This window comes from Osmerus mordax, chromosome 1, assembly GCF_038355195.1.
Source record: "Osmerus mordax isolate fOsmMor3 chromosome 1, fOsmMor3.pri, whole genome shotgun sequence".
Lineage (NCBI taxonomy): Eukaryota > Metazoa > Chordata > Actinopteri > Osmeriformes > Osmeridae > Osmerus > Osmerus mordax.
In genome coordinates this window covers 21297051-21324002 of record NC_090050.1, presented here as the reverse complement: position 1 = coordinate 21324002, position 26952 = coordinate 21297051, and the positions used below count along the sequence as shown (strand labels likewise).

The following is a 26952-nucleotide window of genomic DNA, read 5'->3' as shown; positions in this document are numbered from 1 at the left end:
CGTGTGCCTGTGTGGTAGAACTCACATGAAAGTAACAAAGTTCCAGACAGTGTTTTATTCACACGCTGTGAGGCAGCCAATAAACATGTAGAGAGTGTTGGGTAATGTTGTTAACCTTCACATAGGCCTGCTGACAAGGACACACCCATCTCACTGGAAGTGTGTGTGCGCGTGTGTGTTTTGTGTTTGAGAAGGGCAAAACAGTCTAAAGCAGATATCAGTCACTGTCACTGCCTCTGCAGTCCCTGGCTTAGCTCCATACACACACACACACACACACAATAAAGAGGTACACATACACCATGGAGAGATATTATGCATAATTCAAGAGCAATCAAAGCTAGACGCTCCATCGTGTGAGTCAGTACCCTGCCACCAGGGCTCATGAACACTCTCACAAACACACAAGCACAAACACACATAGATACACACATTAATACACGCCCTGCCTGACTGTCTGTCTCTGTCTCTGTCTCTCTGTCTCTCTCTGTCTCTCTATCTCTCTCTCTCTCTGTCTGTCCGCCTGTCTGTCTATTTCTGAGGAGCGTAGTGTAAGCTGTGTTCTCTCATCTCTGTCTATCCTGAACGCTGTCCATTATTTATTTATCCTCCAGAGAGTAGAAATGCCTGGAAGATTAGCCTTACAAGCAGGTCTCAGCCTTGCGGTAGGGCTTACACACACCGCATCACACACACTCACACACACATGCACACACACACAGGGTATCAGTAAAAAGCTGGGCAATGTTAGCTCGGCCAGGTAATACTCCTCTACTGAAGCAGCAGATATATCCTGACTGTAGGAGTCTTATCAGACCTGGCCAGACCTGAGAACGAGAAGCAGAAAGAGCGAGAGAAAGAGAGAGAGAGAGAGAGAGAGAGAGAGAGAGAGAGAGAGAGAGAAGGACAAAGATGGAGAGAGAGAGGCTGAGAGAGAGAGAGAGAGAGAGAGAGAGAGAGAGAGAGAGAGATGACGAGAAAGATGGATGAGAAAGATGGAGAGATAGTCTTTCGTTGGTCTTGTGACTCCCCCTCTTGAAGTTTATAGCCTCATAAATTTTCCTCATCATGTCTGATCTATATACACACACACACACACTGACCACACTGGACTGGATCTTGACCTTTTCTGCTTGTCCCCGTTGCTATAGAAACGGCACATCTTTGATTGGGACGTATATGAATGTTTCTGGCAGGCTCATCCACAGCTGGAGGAGGGTGCAGGGCAGCGTATAACTGATCCACCTCATGGAGAAACCAAACCTGTCACTATGGCGACGTGAGTGCCTGGGTGGCGCTGAGCTGAGAGTCAAACAAGTGAAAGCTGGGATCAGTGAGGAGGTTTTGGGTGTGAGGCTTTTAGTGGGAAACTGTCTGGAAGGGATGCTTGGCTTAAGTATGAAGGCAAACCATGCATATGATTCAAAAGGATGAATTATGAAAGTATGGGATTGCACGTACTGTAGCGTCGTCAACTGGGATTCCTGCCATTGCTTGTGGACGAGCCCCATTCAGGGAGACATTATGAAGGAGATAAAACACAGTAGAAGCCAGGTGGAGAGATGTTGAGACTAGAGATCTGCCTGGCATATTCTAGCATACAGTATTCTACCACATTTAGACCTGTCTTGGTGCTTGTTGGTAGGGATAACAGAAGAACCACATGAGAGGCGCTTATCCAACGGAATATTCTCTGAAAAATTACAACAAGTGGCTCTCAGGCTTCATCCGGTCGCCATGGAGATTCTGGAGTGGTGGGTTGGTTGGTGGGTTACTTCGTGTCCTGGCCTGTGCTGCTGCTGACTCTGTCCATGGTCCTGAAGATCTCCTCCCTCTGTGGGGGCCACACGGGTACGATGGTCTGGAGGTCTGCTGTCAGAACGCTCATCTACACTGCAAAAACTGCATATCCAACCCAGTGTGATCGTCTTGTTTCCACTAGTTTCTATTACAAACGGCTTTTCTAGTCACTTCTTTAAGTAGACAACACGCTATTTTAAGTGTCAGTGCACACTTTGGTGCACTGGCAGCCAAATTGACTTAAGCATAAGCAAGCTAATAACTGAGATGTTTGCATTTCAAGTTGAGTGGGACTCAGCCTGTCCTGTGTTGACGAGAACACAGTTCAGACATGTGATTGTCATCTGGTTCAGCGACAGACTGGACTCCCTTGCATGTGTAAGACAGCCAGGAAGATACGGGAGCGTCTGAGCCAACGTCGAGCGGCCTGGACTGCTGCTCGCTGTCGTATGATAAAGAGAATTTGGCCACTTCAAAAGGACACGAAGGGTCTTTTGAAGTGAAATGATCTGTTTGACATGTCCTCTGTACACGCGCACACACACACACACACAACAAATAACACACGCATACACCCTCACACACATACACTCACTCATTTGACAGCTGCTCGTTTTTACACACATGCTCCCTACTTCTCTTTCTCTCTCCATCCCTCCCTCTTCCTCTCTTTAACTCTCTCTACCTCTCTCTCTCTCCACCTCCTCCAGGCTAGCGTCTTGGTGAGATGGGTTTTCTGTGTCTGTCCATCCGTTGCACTCAGCAGTGCAGTTCCCCGCTGTCTAGCTGTCAACAGAGAGGAGAAGAGAGGGGGGGGGGAGGAGAAGGGAGGAGAGGAGCGAAGAGGAGGGCAGGGAGAGGAGAGCAGGGAGAGGAGAGAACAGGAGAGGAGACGAGAGGGGGGGTGTTGACAGAAGCTCTGAGGTGGTGACCTCACCCTTGTGTACACTCGTCACCTGGGCTGTGGCTAGATTGCTTTTCTCTCCACTGGGGATACTGGTAGACAGTAAGCGGGGATGGAGGGATGAGGAAGCCGAGGAGAGGCAGTCCACAGAGGCAGCTGAGGTGTTAATATGTTCTGCTGAGATTCACACCTGCATGATTCTATCACGGGGCTTGCCACAGACCCAGCCAGATGATAGCCTATCACTTTAGATCAGACCTGGCGAGTGGAGAACTCGTCGTTATCCAATCAGACTTGGCAATAACTGCCCCCTCCCCCCCTCTTTTCTTTCTGCCCTACTCCCTTTGTCTCTCTACCTCTCCCTCTCTCTCCACCTTATTTCCCTCTGTCACAGTCTGCTGAGTACTCTAGTGGTGCTCCTTGTCCAGAGATGTGCCAAGTGTAATAAAAACTGGATCGTGATGGGCACTGCTGGCATCAGTTAAGCATTGAGGGGGGAATTATGTTTCTGAGATAAATTGGTTCGCTGGCCGCTCTGAAGTTTAGGAGAGTTTGTAAACCATGACCTCATGATGAAAAAGTACCCCCCCTCCTCTCTTTCTACAGTCGTGGCCATAAGTTTTGGCAATGACAAATGTGTCATTGCCAAAGTTTGCTGGTTCAGTATTTGAGGATTTTTTTTTTACATGTTTCATATGTTTCTATAGAATACAATAAGGCACATATTTTTTAAAGCTTTTTTGGGGCGAAAATTTACAATACATGCAAATCGTCCCCTATTTTACAGCAGTCAATCTGCTCTTAAAATCCAATCAGAATGATAAAGTAATTTCAACTGGCTAGAACTAGTTCACACTTTCCCCTGTGCTGATGATATGACTTACTGAAATTATGTTTGCAGTCATTTTATGCCAAGGCCCAGCAAGCTTTGCAAACACAAAATGTATGTCGCTCCCAATACTTTTGGCCACGGCTGTACAGACATTCGTCTGCCTGTCTTCTCTCTATTTTCTTGTCTATCCTCCTAGCTTCTCCCTGGTCTCGTAATGCCCTGCACACTTATATTTTTTCTTCCTCTCATCCTCCCTCCCTTCTGGCTCCTTCCTCCCAGCTCTGTCAAGCTCCACAGGTTACCAATTACTGCACCCACCCCCCACCCTCCCCCAGGACAACCTCCCGAGCATTAGGAGGGATGTAGCTCTGTACAGACCCCTCACAGGGTCAGCTTCCCACACACACGCACACACATCCACACACACAGACACACACCACTCTACCTATGTTCCTAGGCTCCACTGGGGCTTAGCGCAGATAGCTGCACATACACACACACACACACACAGCTTCTCTGGCTCAACCCCTCAGCAGTCCTCTCTTTCCCTGGCTGCACTGCCACATAACCTGCTCCCCCAGCTTGGAATTTGGAATCAAGCTTGCTAGGATACACACCACTAGCAAACCTGTAGGCTTTTCTGTGTAGCATACACACAGTACACACTGCTAGCAGACAGGATAAGCTAGGTTACAGACCCCTAGTAGGCGGGCTAAGCTAGGTTATGCCCCTCTATCAGAAAGCCTAAGCTAGCTAGGTGAGAGCCCTTTAGCACAGAGGCTAAGCTAGCTAGGTGACAGACCTCTAGCAGTGAAGCAAAACTACTTAGCACTGTCTACTAGCAGGCCTGTAGACTAGCTAGGATGTGAACAGTTAGCTGAACCGTAGGCGGAAATGTATGAAGCTGGGCTGCAGATCCTTGAGAACACAGACACCATGGGGGACACCTCTCTGTTCAAAGTATCTCAAGTCGTTCAAATATTTGCACTGCGTATTTGACCCATGCATAAAGACCCATCAGTGCTTAACGGGGGTCCCTGAATTCCTGAGGGTGATGATGTCACCGTAGGGCTAACCATCTGATGGGTGGAATGGTGATTTCCCATCATGCCTCATTAATGGCTGACGAGACGCTTGGCTTGTCACCACATTGGAGGATGTCATGTAGCTGGCAGGGGGGCTCTCAAACAGACACACACACACTTTCACACACATGCAGGAGGCCACACACACACACATTCACACACCAAACACACACACACACATATACGCAAGGATGTCGGGAATCAAATAGACACAGAGACACATTTTGGAGGTCACAGACAGGCACCAGCTGCCAGTCAGAATGTGACCTAGCTAACAGCCTCTGAGACGGTCTGTGTGTATGTCTTTCTGAGATGGAATGCTGCACGGAGATGCTAAATTAAGCCTTTGGACCATCACAACATGTTTGAGCATGGATTGGACATTTATCACACTGACATTTAAAATGTGTTGTATCACCACTAAGACATCTGCAAATATGACAAGGACTTAACACATTCTGTAGCCTATCTGTATGGTTCAGATTACTTAGCAAACTTTATGACATCGTAGTACTTCGAAATCATCAGAAAAATCACTGATTGTATTTCTGAGGCCCCATTATGGGATTTTCTTCTTGAACTGATTATCTGCTGTTTTAAGAAATCATTTAAAAACGTCTTTGTAATAATTGTGATCAATGGAATAATTCCTGGACTGAGAACGGTGGATATTAAGGTAGTCTTTGCAAAGGTTTTTTTGTTGTTGCTTTTCTTTATCCAGTAATTGTGTACCCTATAAGATTCAGGATATGCTTTTGTTTCAGTCCATTGATGTCGATGGGGGTGCAGTTTCATCTCTGCAGATATCCGGTTCACCAAATCTCTGGCTGGTCGCCCAGGGCCACCGTCAGATTGACGAGCGATAGGAGATGAGAGATCAGGGATAAGTGAGGGGAGATGGTCACCGCGGTGACTACCAGAAGCTTCAGTCTTCTAGAACAGTCAGCATCCCTTTGATGTCTGAGTTTGAGTTAATTGGCTATCAGGAGGAATGTTCCGTGGAGAGATCTGTGATTTTAGGACGGGAGGGCTGTGTGTCGCCCCCTCAGGGCGTTACCCTGACAACCACCACATGACCACTGTGTCATCCCTCGTCCCTGGCTTTGTTAAGAGCTGTACCTCGGAGAACTGTCAGCCAACTGTGTGTGGGTGTGTGTGGTCCAACATGTTCACGTGTGCATGCATCCGTGCAAAAATGTGACCGTGTGTGTCTGTGTATGCGTGTGTGAGTCTGTTTATGGATGGATTGTATGATTGTGTACACTGAGGCATATTCATAGCGTTAAAGATCAAGCTCAATGTTTATTTCCGGTTTTGGGTGAACAGTCGTGTACCTTATCTGGCCCACAGAGCCCCCTGTAGCTGCAACCTGCGGGCTGGCCTGGCCTGCTGGGTTATTAATAGACAGGATGCTCTCAAACCCACGGCCCTGCCTACCTTTTAGCGTGTGTATTCTGGTCTGGGTGTGGGATGAAGCCTGCTGAAGTCTAAGTAGTACTGCAGATGCTTTTCATCTTTTAGTAATCTTTTTTTTCTCTCTATCTCTTTCAGCCTCTATCTATCTCTCTCGCTCTTGTGCTCGCTCTCTCTCTGTCTCTCTCTCTCTCTCTCTAGCCATGCTGATTCTTCTTTCCTGTGTGCGGTATATGTTCCCTGTCCATCGTCCGTATCTCCCCACCTCTCTACATCCTCCTCCCTTCTCTGTCTTCCCAGCTCCCATCGACTCCCATCTATCTCTCTCTCCCTCTCCCTCCACCATCCCCTCCTTCCACATCCATCTCTCGCTGTCCTCTCTTCCTCCCTCCACCTCTCTACCTCTCCCAACACGGTCCTCTCCCTCCATGTCTCTGGCTGTCCTCTCCTCCTTCCTCCCTCTCTCTTACGGAGGGGAGCGTGTGAGTGCCGAGGGGGCCGGCAGGGAGCGATGCCCTCCCCTGAGCGTCATGGCCTCTCTAAAAATAGCTCAGACGCAAGGCGCAGTATGGCGCTCGTTCCAACACATGACCCCAGGAGAGAGAGAGAGAGAGAGAGAGAGACAGAGAGAGAGAGAGAGAGAGAGAGAGAGAGACGGAGGCAGGGAGGGAGGGAGGGAGATACAGAGGGAAAGACAGAGAGAGAGAAAGACAGAGGGAAAGAGAGAGAGAGAGAGACACACAGAGAGAGAGAGAGAGAGAGAGAGAGAGAGAGAGAGAGAGAGAGAGACATAGGGAAAGAGAGAGAGAGAGAAAGACAGAGGGAAAGAGAGAGAGCGACACAGAGGGAAAGAAAGAGAGATAGAGAGAGTGTGTCTGATCGGGGTCTGTCTCAGATGTCCGTGTTTGTGGCACAGCGTTTGAACCTCACAGCATCGTCAGGGCAACATGCCAGGGGGTTTAGCCAAACCCACACACCAGCACAGACTGACTGTCACAGGCCTGCCTCAGGCAGCACCTTGGTCTTCAGACTTGGGGTCCAGCGAGCCCCCCTCGCTCAGCTGCAGAGCGCCGGCAACACGCTGTCACGCCGATGACATCACCTTCGGTCCCGGCGGGGGAGGAGAGGGGGCGTGTCTTGGAGGACAGGGGGCGTGTCTTGGAGGAGAGGCGGCGTGTCTGCCACATGGCCTTGATCATACAGAGGGAGAAACATACAGACAACCAGGTCCTGATGACAGTCATGAATAACGACCCTGGATAACATGTCATGTCTGTCATGCAGTGTTGATGCTGATGTTGATTATGAAGCCGCCGTTTATCTTTGCCGCCACCATATGACTTTGTCTCGAGATGAACTTTACTCACACCTGTCCGTTTGGGAGTAATACATGATCTAATTACATCTTTTTCTTTGTGTGTGTGTGTGTGTGTGTGTGTCTCCTAGGTGACAGTAACCCCAAGGAAAGCAGTCCGTTCATCAACAGCAGCGATGCAGCAGAGAAAAGCCAGCAGTATGACGGCAAGCACATGGCCTTGTTTGAGGTGCGTACAGACATGCACGCACTCGCACACACACGCGCATACACACACACACACAGCTCCTTGATTCGGCTTGTGATTGAATAAGGGGCTTGACATCGATTAATGAGGGTAATTATCATCTGAAGGGCGAGTGGGGACCTCAGGTTAATACAGGCACGTAAAAACCTGCTACAGACAAAGACTTGAACAAAGTCCATTTACTTCACTGGAACACAGAAAACTAAATTCAGAAAAGCTCAGGTATCCTGAATGGTCTTCAAGTTAAACTGATACCTGATATCAATACAGCAACGCAAAAGGTATTTGGTATCATTTTGGCTTTTGGATTAAGTCCAACCTTTCAACACTGAAAAAAAACAAATTTCTTGAACCTCAAAGGATTTGCTCAATGTGGCTTCCATTTTCTGACATTCTGTCTGTCTGTGTGTGTGTGTGTGTGTGTGTGTGTGTGTGTGTGTGTGTGTGTGTGTGTGTGTGTGTGTGTGTGTGTGTGTGTGTGTGTGTGTGTGTGTGTGTGTGTAGGAGGAGATGGACACCAGTCCCATGGTGTCTTCACTGCTCAGCAGCCTGGCCAACTACTCCAACCTGCCCCAGGGAAGCAAGGAGCACGAGGAGGCCGAGAATAACGAGGAACAGCCCCGCAAGAAGCCCATCAAGGTAGGCCCCCTGCTGGAGCCACGCCGTACCCACACAACCACACGCACCACACCTGACCCCCTTCCTCAGAGAAGCAAAAGAAGTCTGTCTTATCCGACCTGGGTTTCACTCAGAACCACACTACACAACACTGACCCAAACATTTAGCATCGGCAAGATCAGTTGTCCCTGCACAGTTGGTCAGACTTGTAACTGCTGGAGTTAGAGTTGAATCTGTGTCGCTTGCCGGCTGGCTGGCTGGTTGGTTGGACTGTTCTGACCCACAGCCTCCAGCTAGGGATGACCTCTGCTCTGTCTCCCAGCACGTCCAATCAAAAGAGCTTGACAGGACAGAGGACAGAGGGACTCATCATGCCTGGGGTCTACTCCTCCAGCCTCTCCATATTCACCATTCCTCCCTCTCCTTGGTTTTCCCCTCCTGCCTTCCCTCTGCTTGGCGATTCTTCGCAATAATCAAAGTGCACCAGCGTTCATTTAACTTATTAAGTGAACTACGTAAGTCAGCCAAGTTTACTAAATGATTTGTCCTCAGTCCTCCTGGAGGCATGCCTGGGTCATCAAGCTCGTCTTTAGGAGCAGGTTGTGTTTTGGCCAGATGGAGGAAGCCGACTGCGGGAGAGCAGCGGCAAAATCACATGATCTGGAACTCCAACCTTGGTCTCGAGGGTCATTTACATGTGTTTGGGGAGCGGAAGTCTGCTAGTCTGGGCGTTGGCGCCTCTCTGGGTGCTGGTTCAGGGCTAATCTCCCCTATGTCACTACGACCCTCCAGGTTGTTAACCAGACTCCTGTCTGCAGCAGGCAGCTGCTACTCCAATCAGAAAGCCATTCCAGAGGCAATTTCCTCATCGCTGCAACGACACTCTTCATTAAGACTGCCCGCTGTCCGCGCAGTGTGCTCTCATTCCCACAAGCTCTCCTCTTTCCTCCATCCTCTCTATCTCTCTCTCTCGGCCTCCCTCCTTCGGCTCTCTCCTGCTCCCTGTTTCCCCTCTCCCCCTTCGGTCTCGTTCTCTCTCTCTCATTCCACTCTCTGTCTCCTCTCCTTCTTCCTCTCTCTGTCTCTATCTCTCCCTCTAACTCTGTCTGTCTCTGTCTACCTGAAGGAGCGAGTGAGGGAGAGATAAGTAGAGAGTGAGTATCATTGTGAAGTCTCTGCAGTGTGGAAGCAGAGATTAGAGAGTCTGGTGGCCAATGACACCAGGGGACAGTCTGGAGGACACAGGGCTTTACATGGAGACGAGCAGAAAAGGAGACTCCCTCTCCCTCTCTCTCTCTTTCTCTCTCTCTCTTTCTCTCTCTCTCTCTCTTTCTCTCTCTCTCTCTCTCTCCCTCTCTCTCTCTCTCTCCTCTCTCTCTCTCTCTCTCTCTCTCTCCCTCTCCCTATCTCTCTCTCTCTCTTTATTTCTCTCTCTCCCTCTCTCTCTCCCTCTCCCTCTCTCTCTCTCTCTTTCTCTCTCTCTCTCTTTATTTCTCTCTCTCATTTCCGACTCCCTCCTTATCCTCCTTCTTTCTCTCTCTTCTCTCTTCTTCTCCACTTATCCTTTTCCTCCTTCCTTCCTCCTCATATTTCTTCATTACCCTCCTCTTCCCTTGTGGTGGGGTGCCAAACCCCCACATCCCATCCTTTCCCTTCCTCCCTTCCTCAACTTCCTCTGAGAGCTCTTCTGCAGGGGTGTGATGAAGAATCCTGCACCCCTCCTTTGATGTTGCTTCTCTTCCTGGTGGCTGGGTTTCCAGGCTGCTCCTCCCTCCCTCTCCTCCTCTCTCTCTCTCAATCCCTCTCTCATCCCTCTCTCATCCCTCCCTCCTGTCCTCCCATTAGGAGCCTGTCTTACATTAGTATGCACGACGCTAGTCCTCTGAAGGTTGTTTCTTGATTAATGTCACTTCATGTTGCTGTACAGTAGCTTCCGTATTTGACAGGGCTGATCACGGCGCTAAGTGGAGATTTCACAGCGTACGTATGGTTCCACTTAAACGCACAGCCCCGCTGGAGACACAATAACATCAGGAACGAGATGTTTCATAGCTCTGAATATTCTAGCAAACAGGACAGCCTCTCCGGCATCTTCCAGCTGTCAGATACATGCAGCTTTTATGAGCTGAAGCAGGTCAGTGTATTCTTTTAATACAACAGGGTCCCTCCTTTCTCTCTGCCCCCCCCCCCCCCACACACACACACACACACACTCACGCACACCCACACATACACACACACACACACATACACACTGACCGCTACATGACTAGTTCATCCACAGTAGAGTGTGGAGGGTGATGGTCTTCTCCTCTCTGCTCCTGGTTAATAATTCAGCACACCTGAGCAGAAACACACTGGGCCTATCAGCTCCTGTTTGCCAAGCAGAGCATGAAGATGCCATTACAAGCTGACAGTGCACCTCTCCTCTCTGTCTCCCCCTTTCCCGCTCTCCTCCTTTCCTTTGTTCTTCACAGCCCACCTCCCTACAGCACATCAGTACACCAGGAACCATCTGAACTCTCACTGTGTTTGACCTCTTTCTCTCCGACACATTGTCCCCGCAGGCTGTGGCAATCAGGAAGATAAAGACTAGAGAATGGAGCTGGGACTAGGGCTGAGGCTGGGGAAGGGGCTGAGGCTGGGGAAGGGGCTGAGGCTGGGGCTGAGGCTGGGGAAGGGGCTGAGGCTGGGGCTGAGGCTGGGGAAGAGGCTGGGGCTGAGGCTGGGGAAGGGCCTGAGGCTGGGGCTGAGGAAGGGGCTGGGGAAGGGGCTGAGGCTGGGGAAGGGGCTGGGACTAGGGCTGAGGCTGGGGAAGGGGCTGAGGCTGGGACTAGGGCTGAGGCTGGGACTAGGGCTGAGGCTGGGGAAGGGGCTGAGGCTGGGGAAGGGGCTGGGGCTAAAGGCAGGAGGTCAGAGGCTGGAGTCCAGGGGCTAGATACTTGTCCTGGTGCAGCTGCGCTGAAGTGGTCTGTAATGTAACGGCAGTTGAACATCTGAGCCAGTCATCTCTGGCTTGACTCTGAATCCCAGGGGGCAGTTGGGCAGCTGTTCCACCCCTCCTTCCTGCCTCCTCCTTCCCTCCATACTGCCTGCTTACCTGTGGCTGTGCTGCAGCAATTGGTCCCTCTGCTTAAACTAGCCCAGTCCCTGGGGAAATCACCAGCCATGAGCCCCTCTCCTGCCCCCCATCCTCCCCCAGCCACCAGCCCCTCTCCCAGCTACCCTGCCTCCCTAGCCACCAGCCCCTCTCCCAGCTCCAGCTACCCCCCCCACCACAACCCCCCTACATATTCCCCAGGACCCATGCCCGTGACTGAGCTCTCCCGCCCTGCAAAATGAAAAGCCAATTGAATGAGAATGACGCCAGAGCTGCGATGTGGCTAACTATAAACACCAAGTCTATCTATTCCCCACAGGAGAGATGTTGATTCAATAACACACAGAGACGGGAGTCCCATCTGCTGCTGCCGTTTCTCCGATGTTAACTCATTACAGAGCCACCATTACAGATCCCACTCCATTTTGTTTTCGCCGACTGAATTCATCCCAGGTGTTTAGACAGTCTTGGAAGTTGTGTGGTCCAAATGAAGGCGATCAGGGGCCCAGATGGGAGCAAAACTGCATCTGAATATCTCATCACAGCACAGCTCTCCAATTAGAGACGCTCTTTTGTAGAATTCATATTCTAAGGTAGCATCATGGGGGAAACTTGCTACCTTTCCCCAAGCAATACTACACTGTATATAAAACATATATCATACTATGTGTGTGCAAAGTACTATATGAACCCTTGTGTAAGCAAGTGGGGTGTCGAGGGTAGTTGTCGAGGTCGTGACAACGGTCACAACAGCAGCTCAGCACACTGGGGTGGGGGGGGGGCGTTCAGAAGGCTTTTGTCCAGCGCCTCTCTCTCTCTGATCTGTTTCGATCGCCCTCTGAGGTGTCGACGCAGCGAAGGACAGGAGACTAACAAAGCGCCGTGGTGTCCCCGTATTGTACCACTCCACATCAAAGCACTCCGGGGGCCATTGAAGCTTTAGAAATCATATTTCATGTGAGGGCCCAGGACCACCTTGAAAGGACTTTTCATTTCCCAGGTGGATGGGAGGTGTTGCGTACGTTATTGTGGGTCTATGTAAATGGGGGATGACAAGGTGTTGTGTCTAATAATGTGCCTGTTATAAGAATCTGACCCCTGCTCCACCTACCTGAGGCTGTTTCTGCAGTTTCAGCACTTCTGAGTGTTGCACCAAAGTGCTGATGGCAGGGCTGCCTCTCTCTCTGCAACACCTGACTGCTAATGCATACAGGAGCTGTAGGAGCCAGGAGCTGTAGGAGCCGAGGCAAGGGAGGAGGGAGGGACCTGAGTGTTTAGGTATGTTTGGTTTCAACGTTGCCGCTTCCAGAATGGCTCTATAGGTTTTATCGTACAGAATGAACTCAATCAAGCGCACCACAGGTGGTGGACAAAGTCTTGGGGGCCAAGGTAGAGTGACAGGGTCATATACAACCAGAAGTTGTTTTAAAACTCATTGTCTTGGATGTCAGTCAACAGTTTTTTATTTGATTATGCTTTGAATGTATTTTTTACTTAGAGATAAAATAAATGGTAGGAACAAATATATTTCGGTTGCTCATGTACGATAGACGTAACAAATCCATTGAGCTAGTAGTAACAATCCTTTGTGCCACCGAATTTAAATGACCAATTATATATTTCATTACTAGCTATGTAGAGTGTTGTTTATCTAATGACTAGATCTATTTCTAGTCATGTTCTATCACTGTGATGAATGAGGGGTTATGCAAATTCTCACATTTTGGACATGCAGAGTAGATGTCAGTGCAGTTAATTATCAAAATCTAAATGCCATTCGACTGTTTACCACACTGTCAATGTGACAGAGATATCCGACAGCAATCTTCATAAGGTGCTGGGAAACTTTAGGGGAGTGTTGAATTATTTAAAACGAAACTTTATTGAGATTCAATCCTGGCATGACAGTGATGAACGACCCTTTCTCCCCCTCATACTGAAGGCCACAGCAGGCACTTTCTCATTAGCATAACATCACCACCAAGCTAGCTGTGCTAACCTTTAGCTACAGCCGCAAGGCTAGTTGTTAGCTATTTGCCTTTCTGGGATAATACCTAGCATATGGCTACCATGCTAGTGCATAATGCAGTCACAGGCTCACACGTTGTGCTAGCGTTTAGCATTAGGAATGGGGAGATGACAGAGATGGAGGAGGTTTGTTCAGCTCTGCTCCCACAGGCCATGTGATGAGGGACTGTTTAGGTTTGTTTAAAGCATGAAGCAGGTGCAGGCTGACAAGGTGCCTAGCCTTGAGCACATGTTCCAACCTGTGGAGACCGAGCTTCAAATCCCAGGACCTGCAGCTTGAGTGTTGCTACTGCTGGTCTGTGCTTCTTTTTTTTCTTTTTTTTTTTCTGCCCAGCTTCAATCTCTGTGGGTGAACGTGAAAAGGCAGAGAAGATCAAATGTGCCAGTCAGTTAGATGTTTTATTTATACAGTTGATTTAATACTCAGTTTGTGAGTGTCCTGTTCTATAATTAGAGCACTATCTCTTTCTTCCACTCTTTATTTCACTCTTTCTCTCTCTCTCTGTCTCCCTCTTTCTCTCCCTCTCCCTTACTCTCACTGTATGTGTAGCTATTTCTCTGGTGATTTGGAGACTTAGAATTTGCTGTTGTGACTTGTTAAGACTTGCATCTTTCAATAAATACATCCCTTATTAATATTGGAAGCCAAAAAGCGCTAATCAAATCACATGGAAGGCACCCGCAATTTGCATGCATAATATCACTCATTTACTGCCAGGTTTTCGTCAATACGCCTGTGTTTCCCTCAGATGATTCGATTAAAAGTCTGGTTTCTCTAGTCGACATCTGCTACCTCTTCAGAGTACTGTCTGGAAGGTTCTCTTCTCACTGAGTTCAGAAACCTGAAGCCGTTCTAACAGCAGCTTATACTTTCCTTTCCTGACCAAAATCCAATTCATGTATCAGATATTGTTTGACTGTTTTGTACGTATATGCATTAGATTTGATTTGAGGGCCACTCCACTGGTTTAAACAGAATAAAAAGCCCAATGATTTGCTAACTCAGCTGTGACACCATCCGTAGATCACATAGAGTATGTAGTATTAGTCCTACAAGCTTTAAAACATAGTTTGTCACACCCGAGTGGTTTGGTGTGTAACCTTCAGCGGTAGCTGCTCATATGTTCTCGCCTTGTACTGTCGAGGTGAGAGCTTGCTGAATTATCATGGTCTTTATTCATCTTTGATTCCAACTCAAGCATGGAAATACTATTGATTTCACAGCATTCTAAGCAACACAAATGCAGTCATACCTTGTTTACATGAATGGATTGTTTCACTGTAGCCTTACTCGATTGTGTGACTTTTTTGCTCGAACACTTTCTACTGATTTGTGTTACTGGATTTGGCCGGTCAGCATTGAAACTGGACTGAACAGATGCTGTGCCTATTATCCTGTGATGTGACACATCAGGTCTGCTCCATCACTTAGTAGAATGGATATCGGTGCTATTACCTTCTATTGGCTGAGTCGTCCTTGAGCAAGAAATGAACGTGTCCATTACACAATCAGGTCAACTGGGGTGTCCTTCAACTTTAGTACACACCATTATGTACATTACACACAAGCACACACACACACACTCTTAGTAGCACGCACACACACACACACACACAAGCACACACACACACACTCTTAGGAGCACACACATCCCTCCCTCAAAAAAACCTTCAGGAGGTGAAACCTTCCATTAATCTTTCTGGGGTCCTCAGCACAGCTTCGTATCTAGGTAGGATTGGTAATTGAATGTGTTCCATACAAGCGACTTGGAAGGCCAGCTGATATGAGGACACTAGGGGGCCAGAACAGCCCCAGCACCGGCCCCAGCACCGGCCCCAGCACCAGCCCCAGAACAGCCACAGCCCCAGCACCGGCCCCAGCCCCAGAACAGCCACAGCACCAGCCCCAGCCCCAGAACAGCCACAGCACCAGCCCCAGAACAGCCACAGCACCAGAACAGCCACAGCACCAGCCCCAGCCCCAGCACCAGCCCCAGCCCCAGAACAGCACCAGCCCCAGCACCAGCCCCAGCCCCAGAACAGCCACAGCACCAGCCCCAGCACCAGGCCCAGCCCCAGAACAGCACCAGCCCCAGCCCCAGCACCAGCCCCAGCCCCAGAACAGCCACAGCACCGGCCCCAGCCCCAGAACAGCCACAGCACCAGCCCCAGCCCCAGAACAGCCACAGCACCGGCCCCAGCCCCAGAACAGCCACAGCCCCAGCCCCAGAACAGCCACAGCACCAGCCCCAGAACAGCCACAGCACCAGCCCCAGCCCCAGCACCAGCACCAGCCCCACAACTCCTTCATGAGGGAAGGAGTGAAGAAAGGAGGGGAACGTCTTCATCTTTTCTCTCACCTCTTTCACAACTTGCCGTTTACGTAACCAACACACAGAAAAGTGTTAGAATCTTTCTCTCTATCTCTTTCTCACTCGCTGTCTCTTTCCTGGTCTCTGTTTATTTCTCGTTGAAGCGTAAGTGCTGAAAGAACAATTATAGTACATAACGCAAATCACACACAGGTGACAGTCATGAAGGTAACAACTCCTTCTGTCCTTCTGTCGTCCTCTCTTTCTCTCTCTCTCTACATCTCTCTCCATCTCTCTCCATCTTCCTGGTGTCCCTCTTCTCAGGCTCCCCAGCTGGGCACTCTGATGGGCGTGTACCTGCCCTGCATCCAGAACATCTTCGGCGTGATCCTGTTCCTCAGGATGACCTGGATGGTGGGGATCGGAGGGGTCATCGGCTCCTTCATCATCGTCTTCATCTGCTGCTCCACCGTGAGTCGCCATGACGCCCAACACCTCGGCATGTCCACTCCTGACGCTTTGAGATATACACAAGCGCACCACTGCTTCCTGGTCCAAACACATTCCCATTCTAAACCCACAGGCTCAGATCTCCGAGGGGCAGCAAGGATGATGTTCCAAAAGGGTGCATAGAATGTGTAGATGTCTAAACACCTAAACAGTGAACTCTGAAGGATGTTTAAATTTCAACATGTCTTCCTCTTAGAGTGCTACTACAGTCAATTGGCAGTACATTATCTCAACGTTCAATATTGAAATGGAAAGTTGAAAGACACATAAGTGTCAGAGCATATATTTGGTACAAATGCCGTACTTTAAGGTTCACCCTCCTCCATATCCACTACCACAGGGTCAGCTACATTGTAACGTAACCGTAGTAACCGTGGGCTTTAGCACTGTTGACGTAGAGGTGTTGAACAGACAGGCCTTAACAAATAGAGTCCCTGAAGGATCAACTGTCCAATAGCTGTTCCATTGTTCCAAATTAACCCTGACCACACACACACACACACACACACACACAACCACCCCCCACATCCCCCAGGCAGAGTGTCAGCTGGCTAGGAGGTGTCAGGTGGCTGAACGGTTAGAGAATCGGGCTAGTAATCAGAAGGTCGCTGGTTCGATTCCGGGCCGTGTCCAATGACGTTGTGTCCTTGGGCAAGGCACTTCACCCTACTTGCCTCGGGGGAATGTCCCTGTACTTACTGTAAGTCGCTCTGGATAAGAGCGTCTGCTAAATGACTAAATGTAAATGTAGGTGATACACTGTGATGGTGTTTGACCAGGTTTGACATGGTCTTGTCTGAGAACATGCCCTTAGTGGCTGTTGTCGTGTCTCTCAGTGTGTGTGTGTGTGTGCGTGTGTGTGTGTGTGCATGTGTGTGAGTGTGAGTGTTGTTCTTTGTCGACTGATTGGAGAGCTGCACTCACCTCTCCCTGTAGACTTTAGACACCACACTATTGAAGACGTGTCATTTCCTGTCAGTAGCAAGCGTGGCCTCTTCGGGCCATCAGTGCTTTGTGAATGCATCAGTTTCTGCTTCAGGAGCCACCGGAGATATAGAGCTGTTCATAGCCTGGAGGTGCATGATGTAGAAGATGTTATGTGTACCTCTTCTTATGTGTGTTTGTGTTGTTTATGTGTGTGTCTGTGTAGGGATATCTGTGTGTATGTGTGCATGTTTTTTGTGTTCTTGTACATGTGTGTGTGTTATACGTACTATATTGTTGTGATGTGCTTCATGCCCTTGTTGGGGTGTGTATGTGCGTAGATGTGTGTGTGTTTGTGTGTGCGAGTGTGTGCTTGCACGCCTCTGTGTGTTTTAGCAACCTAGATTTTACTGTTGCAGAGATAATAATAGAACGACACCCTCAATCCTCACACACAGAAACACACTCACGCACAATGCTTCTCAATCGTGTTAATCTGTGACAGAACATCCAAGTCTGTTCATATGGAGGGATTTACTAACAATATAGCACAAGAAATACCAAGCCAATTAGAAAATGCTTGTTTCTTCGATTGCTGTTATTTTCCTCCCTAGTGATTGTACAGAATGTCTTCACCCTACTTTAATAGACATCCTAATGTGCTACATTTATTCAAACAGACATGTTATTGTGTTCACTGTATTTAATATCCATGCAAATCGTGTCCTAACATACTGGAAGTGCAAACCTTCTGAGATAAAAGCATAGTTAGAAATCACAAGGAGTGAGAGCAAAGAGTACACACACACACACGCTGACTGTCTCTCTCTCTCCCTCTCTTCCAGATACACACACATAATTACAGGCACAAACACACATTGCTGTGTTTTTTTTTTCACTAACTTAGAATGGAAAAAGCTTGCACACACACACACACATGCGCGCGTCACACTGCTCAGTGCTGAGCCCTGGGGTGATGGGCTGAAGGGTTGGTGCAGCCCTTCTTCTCTCCTGCTGAGCCCCCTACACCTTACATAACACAACCTCAGACATTCTGCCTCTCACACCACCAGGAGGATGTGTGTGTGTGTGTGTGTGTGTGTGTGTGTGTGTGTGTGTGTGTGTGTGTGTGTGTGTGTGTGTGTGTGTGTGTGTGTGTGTGGGGAGGGTTGTTCGCAGAAGAGCCAGGGATTTATTATCCTCGATGACATTATTCACATCTCCTGACTCTAGTACAGCCTAGTAATCGAGTCAGTAAATTATCTGCACATTGAAGACATTTGCTGGTGTATTTCATGTTAATATAAAACGCTGTGTGTGTGTGTGTGTGTATATTTTTAGATAGGATAATGAATGCTGTCTTGTCATCAGAGTAAAATGAGCCTTTATTTTCTGGGAAATCATCAGTTGTTTCATTACTTCCAGGTTGTGCCTCCTGATTGGAGGATGGGAGGAGTGAGGAGAGGGTGAGGATGGGAGGAGTGAGGAGAGGGGGAGGATGGGAGGAGTGAGGAGAGGGGGAGGTTTGGAGGAGTGATGAGAGGGGGAGGATGGGAGGAGTGATGAGAGGGGGAGGATGGGAGGAGTGAGGATAGGGGGAGGATGGGAGGAGTGAGGAGAGGGGGAGGATGGGAGGAGTGAGGAGAGGTGGGGGGTGTCCGTCCTCCATCTTCTCCAGAGATGGCAAATGGAAGAGAGGGGAGAACCGAGAAGCCTAAAACCGAGTAGATTAAAGCGGAGCAGAGCGCAACACAGTACAGTAGAGTCCTCATCAATGATGCAAAAACAAATTACAACCATTTAAAACGTTTTGAACGTTTTTTCCCCAATATAAATGTAAACCTTTCTAAAGGTTTTTTTTTTTTTTTTTTTTTTACCTTTTGTTTCCACACACATGGCAAAAAGGTTTTTTGAAATCAAACAAAACAAAAAAAACATTCAAGCTTTCCAAGGTTTTTTCAAACCTTTTTTCAACCTTTCGAAAAAATTATAGTGAAACGTTTTCATAATTTTTTCAACCTTTCAAAACATGTTTTTCAAGCGTACTTTCCCCTAAATAAATTTCAATCTTTCAAAACTTTTTTGTACATTTAATTTTTTGACCTTATAGAAACTTTTTTTCCACACACACGGCAAAAACGTTTTTAGAAACAAAACAAAAAACCATTCAAGATTTCCCAAAAACAAGTTTCAAGTTTTTTTTTTTTTTTACTTTTTTTTCACATACATGGCAAAAAATTTATACAAATAAACATTCAACCTTTCAAAACTTCACAACCAGCATCTGACCCCACGATATGATGGAGCCCAGCGGAGGTAGAGGGAGTGGAAGAAGAAGGAAAGGGAGAAAGAAAATGAGAAATAAGAGGAAAATGAGAAAAAGAGGGAGAGAAGCAGAAAGACAAGCGTGACAGCGGTTGGAGCACAACACAACCTTTATTTATTTAGCTAGTCATATTCTTATTACAGAGCCGTCCAGACTGACAAGGATGCAGAACTGGAATGCTTGTTGTTCAGTCAGATGAGGAACAGATGGTGATTTGACAGTTCTTCTTCTCCCCATGTGATGACATCATCTGTTGCTGTAAAAAAAAGGGTGTGCTTTCACCTTGATTTATCATGTGACTGCCACCCTCGCCTGGAAATTGCATAGGCGGGTCTCCTAGACCTAGACAGTTGACACTAATCCTATACTACAAATTCTCCTAAACTACAGATCCCAGAGTCTACGCTAACAGAGTCATAGACCTTTAGTGCTCAATTTAGCTCATCTGAATTTGTTTTTATGGGATTATACAAGCAGAACCTCGGCTCTAGTCTTGCGTACCACAGACCTTGAAATGCCATCTCTTTCTATAAGGATATGAATGTGCTATGTGTATAGGAGAGGAGATGTAGTACGTTTATCTAATGAAAACTGTATGTCCTCCCTGAGTTCAGGGTGTATCCTGTGCTCCCGTCAGAGCCAATCACATCCTCCTCAGCAAGGTTGTCCAGGGGTCATTATCACAGGGCTACAGCGCGCCACCAAAACAACATGGCCGCCGAGGGGAAGGGAAGGCAGGCGGGAGGAGGCTTTAAAGGCACGCTAATGAAATCAGTTGTTTGTCTGTTTAATCCGGCAGGCAAGCAGGTTTGCAGGCTTCCAGACAGACAGCCAAGTTGATAGGCAAAGAGTTAGTCAGTCAGGCAGAGAGCTAGACAGGCAGGCCGACAGACCTGCCTCACTGTCCTACAGTCATCTGAAAGACAGACAGCTGTCCACTGACTTGGTGAGTGTCTCTGTCCCCCTGAAGGGTTTCAGTTTAATCGGAGCACAAACTGTGGGCCAAGAGCTGCTCCACCTGGACAGCTTCTGAACTGCAGAGGCCTTTGCAGCACAAGACAGCTGAATAAGCCCTCCATCTGTTTGGTGAGAGGTACATGAGAGCAACAGGGTTAGATTTCTCTGTTAAAACAAACTGCTGACAAACCCAAAGGTGACTAGAACTAGACCCTGGGCAATCCTAGAATAGGCTCTGGCCAATCAGTGACACTCATCCATCAATCAGTCAACCAATCAGGATGAGGGTTTAAAATCAGCAGTGAAACACCACCACCTCCCCGGCCCCTGATTTGAACACCATTGGTTTTGGACAATGGATAATCGGACCAATCACAGTTCAGTCTGTGGCCAGCTTCTGTCTCTGAACCCTGGGAGCCATCCCATTGGTCAGACAGCCGAGGTGCTATTTCTGGATGTTGATTCATAGCGTCGGTTAATGTCACACTGTGTTTTGACGCCCCAAGGGTCATGTGACTCCGCTGGGGAGCAGAGAAGCGGAGTGACTAAACGGGGTGACACAGAAACACTCACCCCCCCAATCATCCCTCTCTTCTGCTGTATCTCTCTTCCCCTCTCCTTCTTTCTGTCTCTCTACCTTTGGCTATCTCTTCCTCTCTTTTTCTTTGTCGGTGTATCTGTCGGCTATTCTGTCTGTCAGTTTGTCTTCCTGTCTCTGTACGTCAGCCCTGTCAGTTTGTCTTCCTGTCTCTGTACGTCCCCCAGCCTGTCAGTTTGTCTGTCTGTCTCTCCATGTGTCAGTTTGTCTCTCTGTGTGTGTTTCTGTCTAGCTGTCTGTCTGTCATATGTCTTTTATGATGGGTTGTTAAAGAGTTGATTGATAGTCAATCAAGTATTGTCAGGATTCAGACAGTAGTGTGTGTGTGTGTGTGTGTTCTTGGCTGCAGCATCATAGTGACTCACTCTGTCTCCAGCTACCTCTGTGGCTGTCCCCATCAGATAAAACACTTTAACAATTACTGTCTTATCTGCTCCCTAAGGAGAGACCTGGCTTATTAGGACCACATTACTGACTAATATAAAACCATCACACCCAGCTACTCTCACACAGACCGAACCACACATTCCCACACGTACCCCTTGCACACACACGTATACACCTACACGCACAGACAGGCAACATTGCAGGCAGACAGATGGCAGATGGCTGATTGACCAGCATACAGGCAAACAGACAGACAGACAGACAGACAGACAGACAGACAGGCAGACAGACAGGCAGACAGGGCTGGCAGTGTCATGGGGTCCTGTGACCTGGTCACAGTCAGTCTGGGTGACCTGTGAGTCGTTGAAAGCTTTTGACAGCTTGTATTGGTGTTTACCTAACCTGCAGATATGAATCATGTGCTTGTGTGAGTGTGTGCTTGTGTGCTTGTGTGAGTGTATGTCATTTTGTGTTTGTGTCAGTTAACCCTCAGAATTGTGTGCACAGATGTCAGTTCCCTGTTGTCCTTAAGTTCTCTATGTCCAGAGTTCCTTCCCCTGACTGGAGAACCAAGATGTTCTGTCTCTGAGGATGGAACATCCACGCTCAACACAACACGCAGCGTCACATGCAAATGTCATTCATTCAGTTTGTGTCAGAAAGTGTTAAATAAAGGGTAAAGTATTTCATAATATCAATTTAAACTAACTCTGTGATGTCTCTCTCTCTCTCTCTCTCTCTCTCTCTCTCTCTCTCTCTCTCTCTCTCTCTCTCTCTCTCTCTCTCTCTCTCTCTTTCTCTCTCTCTCTCTCTCTCTCTCTCTCTCTCTCTCTCTCTCTCTCTCTCTGTAGACCATGCTGACTGCGATCTCTATGAGTGCCATCGCTACCAATGGAGTGGTTCCAGGTGGGTGAGACAGTGTTGGCACAGTGCTGGTATCGTCGTGCCTGGCTGGGCATAGTTAACCATTCCATTTCAGTGTTTGTTTTTTACATTATGTGTTTTACGCCTGTCAATATATCCCCAGCAGCAATATCAGTATAATTTCCTTGTCATCTATTGACATCTGTGGGTAGCTGAGAAGCCCATGGGGGCATTGATTGTTAAAAGGGCCATCAAAATGAAATGTGAATTTGATTAGAACATCAATGTTAGTAATTCATGTATTCTTGTGTGGGTGTGGGTGTGCTGTCGTATATGTGTATGTGGGCTTGTTTGTATGTGTGTGTGTGTGTGTGTGTGTGTATGTGGGCTTGTTTGTATGTGTGTGTGTGTGTGTGTGTGTGTGTGTGTGTGTAGCTGGAGGATCCTACTACATGATCTCCCGCTCGCTGGGCCCTGAGTTTGGTGGTGCTGTGGGCATCTGCTTCTACCTGGGGACCACCTTCGCTGGAGCCATGTACATCCTGGGCCTGCATCGAGATCTCGCTGGTGAGACAGCGCTCACTGTCTCTCTGTGGCGGGTCCTTCTTTCTCTCGCTCTTTACTTCTCTCCCTGTCACTTTCCCTCCCTCCCTCCTCTTCTTCTTCATTCATCGCTCCCTCCTTGTCTCTTTCCCTCTACACCTCGCTCCATATTCATCTTACAATTCCTCCTCTTTGTCTCCTTTAATCCCTGTGTGTTTCTTCTCTCTCTGCCTCCCCCTTTCACTGTCTTCTCTTTCTCCCAGTTCAGCTTTGAAGCTATTTTCTCCATCTGTCTATTATTTCAGCTGAATTCTAATCAATTCTAGATGAAACATAAAGATCTTTCATCTCAGCCTGCCCTCTTTCTTCCTCCCCCTTCTTTCTCTACACTCCTTTCTCCTCTGTCGCTCCTCTTGCTGCATTGAGCTCTTGGGTAATTATGTAAATTTGGAAATCATGCCATTGGCTAAGAGCGTTTGGTTTAAGTGCTGTGTTGCCGTGGTGCTGTCGACCGTGTCTGGATCTGGACGCTGCCTGGGCTGGTGTGGAACTGTCTTCTGGGTCAGCTGGCCAAGGTGGACTACTGCCTTTCTAATGGGGAAAACATCTCCTGAGAGAGAGAGAGAGAGAGAGAGAGAGAGAGAGAGAGAGAGAGAGAGAGAGGAGAGAGAGAGAGAGGAGAGAGAGAGAGAGAGAGGGGAGAGAGGGAGGGGGAGAGAGAGAGAGAGGAGAGAGGAGGGAGGGAGGGAGGGAGGGGAGGGAGGGAGGGAGGGAGGGAGGGAGGGGAGGGAGGGAGGGAGGGAGGGAGGGAGGGAGGGAGGGAGGGAGGGGAGGGAGGGAGGGAGGGAGGAGAGAGAGAGAGGGGTACAGGATCTTAAGAATTAGGAAGGAGGAAGACGACAGGGGCGCAGAGGGGATGGAAATATGGAAAGTGAAAAGGCAGTAGAGAAACAGAGAGAAAGAGACGGAAGCCTGATTCAAATGTGGTTTATCCTTCCACACATTCCGCCAACACAAAACACTGCTATTTCAGGAAACGTGAACATTTGACACAAGAGGGAGGGCTTCTACTTACACCACCACCAGCTCGCTAGATTACGCTGCATCTAACACTCAGTGTATCTCCAAACAAACCAGCAATTTAACCAGGCCTGTCAGGAAGCCAAACAGAAACATGACCTCAGCCGGCTTCAACACCAGAAAGCTAGCAGTTCAATGATGTCTGGCCGATGCTTCGGCTGAGGAGAGATCTTTTGCACACAGACACACACAGCTGGCTCAGTTATTATTCGGATATGTTACTGTTGTCTCTATGATAGAGAAAACAACGTTTTCCCCAGTTTTAGCTGTAGTAGACAGTGTTGGATGAGGCCGTATCAACTTGGACTGAACTTCTGCTCAAGTGTAGCTGTGTCGGCGTAACTGACCCTCTCCACAGTTACGTAAAAAGATGAACAAGGACACGGCATGTGACAGACACTGATTGGCCACTTAGTGTTTTTATGATCTCCTAATGGGTGCTTCTATTTTTAGATGAACCCTTGATATGAAGAATAGTGGGCAATCCATTTAGAATATTAATCCCATGCTTGACCTTGATCTAATGAGAGGAAAATGGGTTTGTTACTTCAGTCTTCGTTTGAAGAGGCGTAACAGTACCATCATGTAATGGTTGTCCTCCTCCTGCCTCCCCCCTCTCTCTCTTTCTGGCTCTCCATCTCTGCCTTTTCCCCCCTCTCTCTCTCTCTCTCCCTCTCTCTCTCTCTCTCTCTCTCTCCTCTCTCTCTCTCTCCCACTCTCTCCTTTTCCCTCTTTCTTTCTCCCCCTTTCCTCCTGTCTCCACCCTCCTCTCTCCTCCAGACCTATATCCTGCCCAGGCGGCCATCTTAAGATGGAGGGTCTTGAGGGGCCCGAGGCGGAGGCGGCCCTGCTCAACAACATGCGTGTGTACGGCACCATCGTGCTCAGCTTCATGGCTCTGGTGGTGTTCGTGGGGTCAAGTACGTCAACAAGCTGGCTCTGCTCTTCCTCGCCTGCGTAATCCTGTCCATCATCGCCGTCTACGCCGGGGGTCATCAAGACCGCCATCGACCCACCCGACTTCCCGTGAGGGCCGAGCTAGCACACACACACACACAGAATCCCACGCACACTCAAACACACGATCACACACACCCCGATGATGAGTTGCTGGGTGACAACTGTGTTAACCCCCCCCCTCTCCAGTGTGTGTATCCTGGGGAACCGGACTCTGGTGTGGAAGAACTTTGACGTGTGTGCCAAGACGGTGGAGGTTGCTAACGGCACCGTCACCACTCAGCTCTGGAAGATGTTCTGTGATTCGCCGCTCCTCAACGCCACCTGTGATGCGTACTTTGCCGCCAACAATGTGACCAGTATCCAGGAATCCCCGGGGTGACCAGCGGAATCCTCAGGGTGAGACGACACACGCACACACAACACACACAACACATGCAAAATACACAAATACAAGTCATCCACAAGCCACTCATGTCCTCCCCTGACTCCTCAGAGAACCTGTTTGGGAACTACCTTGAGAAGGGTTCCCTGGTGGCCAAGCTGGGCATGGAGTCTGTGGAGTCAGTAGACGACGCCCTTAACCAACTCCAACCGCTACGTCCTGGCTGACATCTCCAGCCTTCTTCACCCTGCTGGTCGGGATCTACTTCCCCTCCGTCACAGTGTGTGTTTGTGTGTATGTGTGAAAGAAGGAGAGAGAGAGAGCGAGAGAGAGAGAGAGAGAGACAGAGAGAGAGAGAGAGAGAGAGAGAGAGAGTGAGAGAGAGGAGAGAGAGAGAGAGAGAGAGAGATGAGAGAGAGAGAGAGAGAGAGAGAGAGAGAGAGAGAGAGAGAGAGAGAGAGAGGTGGAGAATGAAAGACTATTTCTGCCTCTTTGTATGCGGGTGAAGGACTGTAATGGAATCTTTTTCTCTTTGTTTGTGTATGTGGATAATGTGACTGACCATTTTTTCTCTCTCCTTCTCTCTCCCCGCTGTTTTGGTCTCTCCCTCTGTTCTAGGGATCATGGCTGTTCTAACGGTCTGGGGACCTGCGTGATGCACAGAAATCCATCCCCATCGGTACCATCTGTGCCATCACAACCACCTCCTTAGTTTGTATCCTGCCACAGCGCCCTCTGGGGACCTAGCATGCTACTGCAGGAGCTAGTCCAATCTACAGACTACAAACTGGTTGAGATGAAGAACAATTGACCGTGATCTAGAATCGTGGATGCGTGTTAGTATTGTGTACATTGTGTTGAAGCGCTGCTTCAGGGACTATCCCCCGGCGGATGCTAATGAAAGCACAGCGTTGTGAGTAAAACTCCAAACTTAGCTTTGAATTGACCAATTTCGCTCCATCAGACTTGAGTGTCTGGCGATTCTGTGTTGCCTGTCAGGATCCACACAAGGCAGATGCAAACAGAGGAACATCCATGTTCTACCACAGACAGGAATGTAGCTCTCCTAGCACAGACAGAGGAACATGAGTGTGTGTGACAGATGAACAGGGGCTTGTTGTGTCTGTGCATGTTCCTGATCTCGGCCTCTCAGACATGTCCAGTGTGTTTTCTGTTTGGAGCCTGCATTGACGGTGTGGTGCTCAGAGACAAGTATGTCACTCTGCTTTAACACACACACCAAACACATTGCACACCACACACATTGCACCATAAACAATGTGCCATGTTTAGATACTTCATACTTCTAGTACAGCATAAAACATCTGTAGGCATGTCAACTGGAAACATCAATTAAGACTACACTGTCAACTATGTGACCTCTCTCACAAAGGGCTGCAGGGATATCACATCTCTGGTGTTCTGATTGGCTGTGTTACCTGTCTATCTTTCCCAGGTTTGGAGAGGGGGTGAATGGGAACCTGGTGATTGGTACACTTGCCTGGCCCTCACCGTGGGTGATTGTGATTGGCTCCTTCTTCTCCACCTGTGGGGCGGGTCTTCAGAGTTTGACTGGCGCTCCACGTCTTCTGCAGGCCATCTCCCGGGACGGCATAGTGCCCCGCCCTCCGGGTCAGGTCCACCCTGTCAATCACACTGCTTAGCCAATTGTGTATAACCGACGTGCATATCCTGACTGATGTGTGTGTGAATACATGTGTGTGTGTGTGCGTCTCCAGATCTTCGGCCACGCAAGGCGAACGGGG

At 48.6% G+C, this 26952-nt stretch overlaps 1 protein-coding gene across 1 annotated transcript in view; it reads left to right on the top strand.

Annotated features, from left to right (window-relative positions):
* The window catches only part of slc12a5a (solute carrier family 12 member 5a), an 87124-nt gene that overhangs the window by 54600 nt on the left and 5572 nt on the right, over nt 1-26952 (top strand). The window contains 18 exon segments of the mRNA XM_067233660.1: nt 7481-7578; nt 8101-8235; nt 15980-16126; nt 22209-22263; nt 22657-22820; nt 24656-24752; nt 24755-24831; nt 24833-24870; nt 24991-25163; nt 25166-25200; nt 25300-25377; nt 25379-25423; nt 25425-25478; nt 25805-25901; nt 26340-26353; nt 26355-26398; nt 26643-26805; nt 26807-26823. Of these exon segments, the coding sequence (XP_067089761.1) occupies nt 7481-7578; nt 8101-8235; nt 15980-16126; nt 22209-22263; nt 22657-22820; nt 24656-24752; nt 24755-24831; nt 24833-24870; nt 24991-25163; nt 25166-25200; nt 25300-25377; nt 25379-25423; nt 25425-25478; nt 25805-25901; nt 26340-26353; nt 26355-26398; nt 26643-26805; nt 26807-26823 (1531 nt within the window).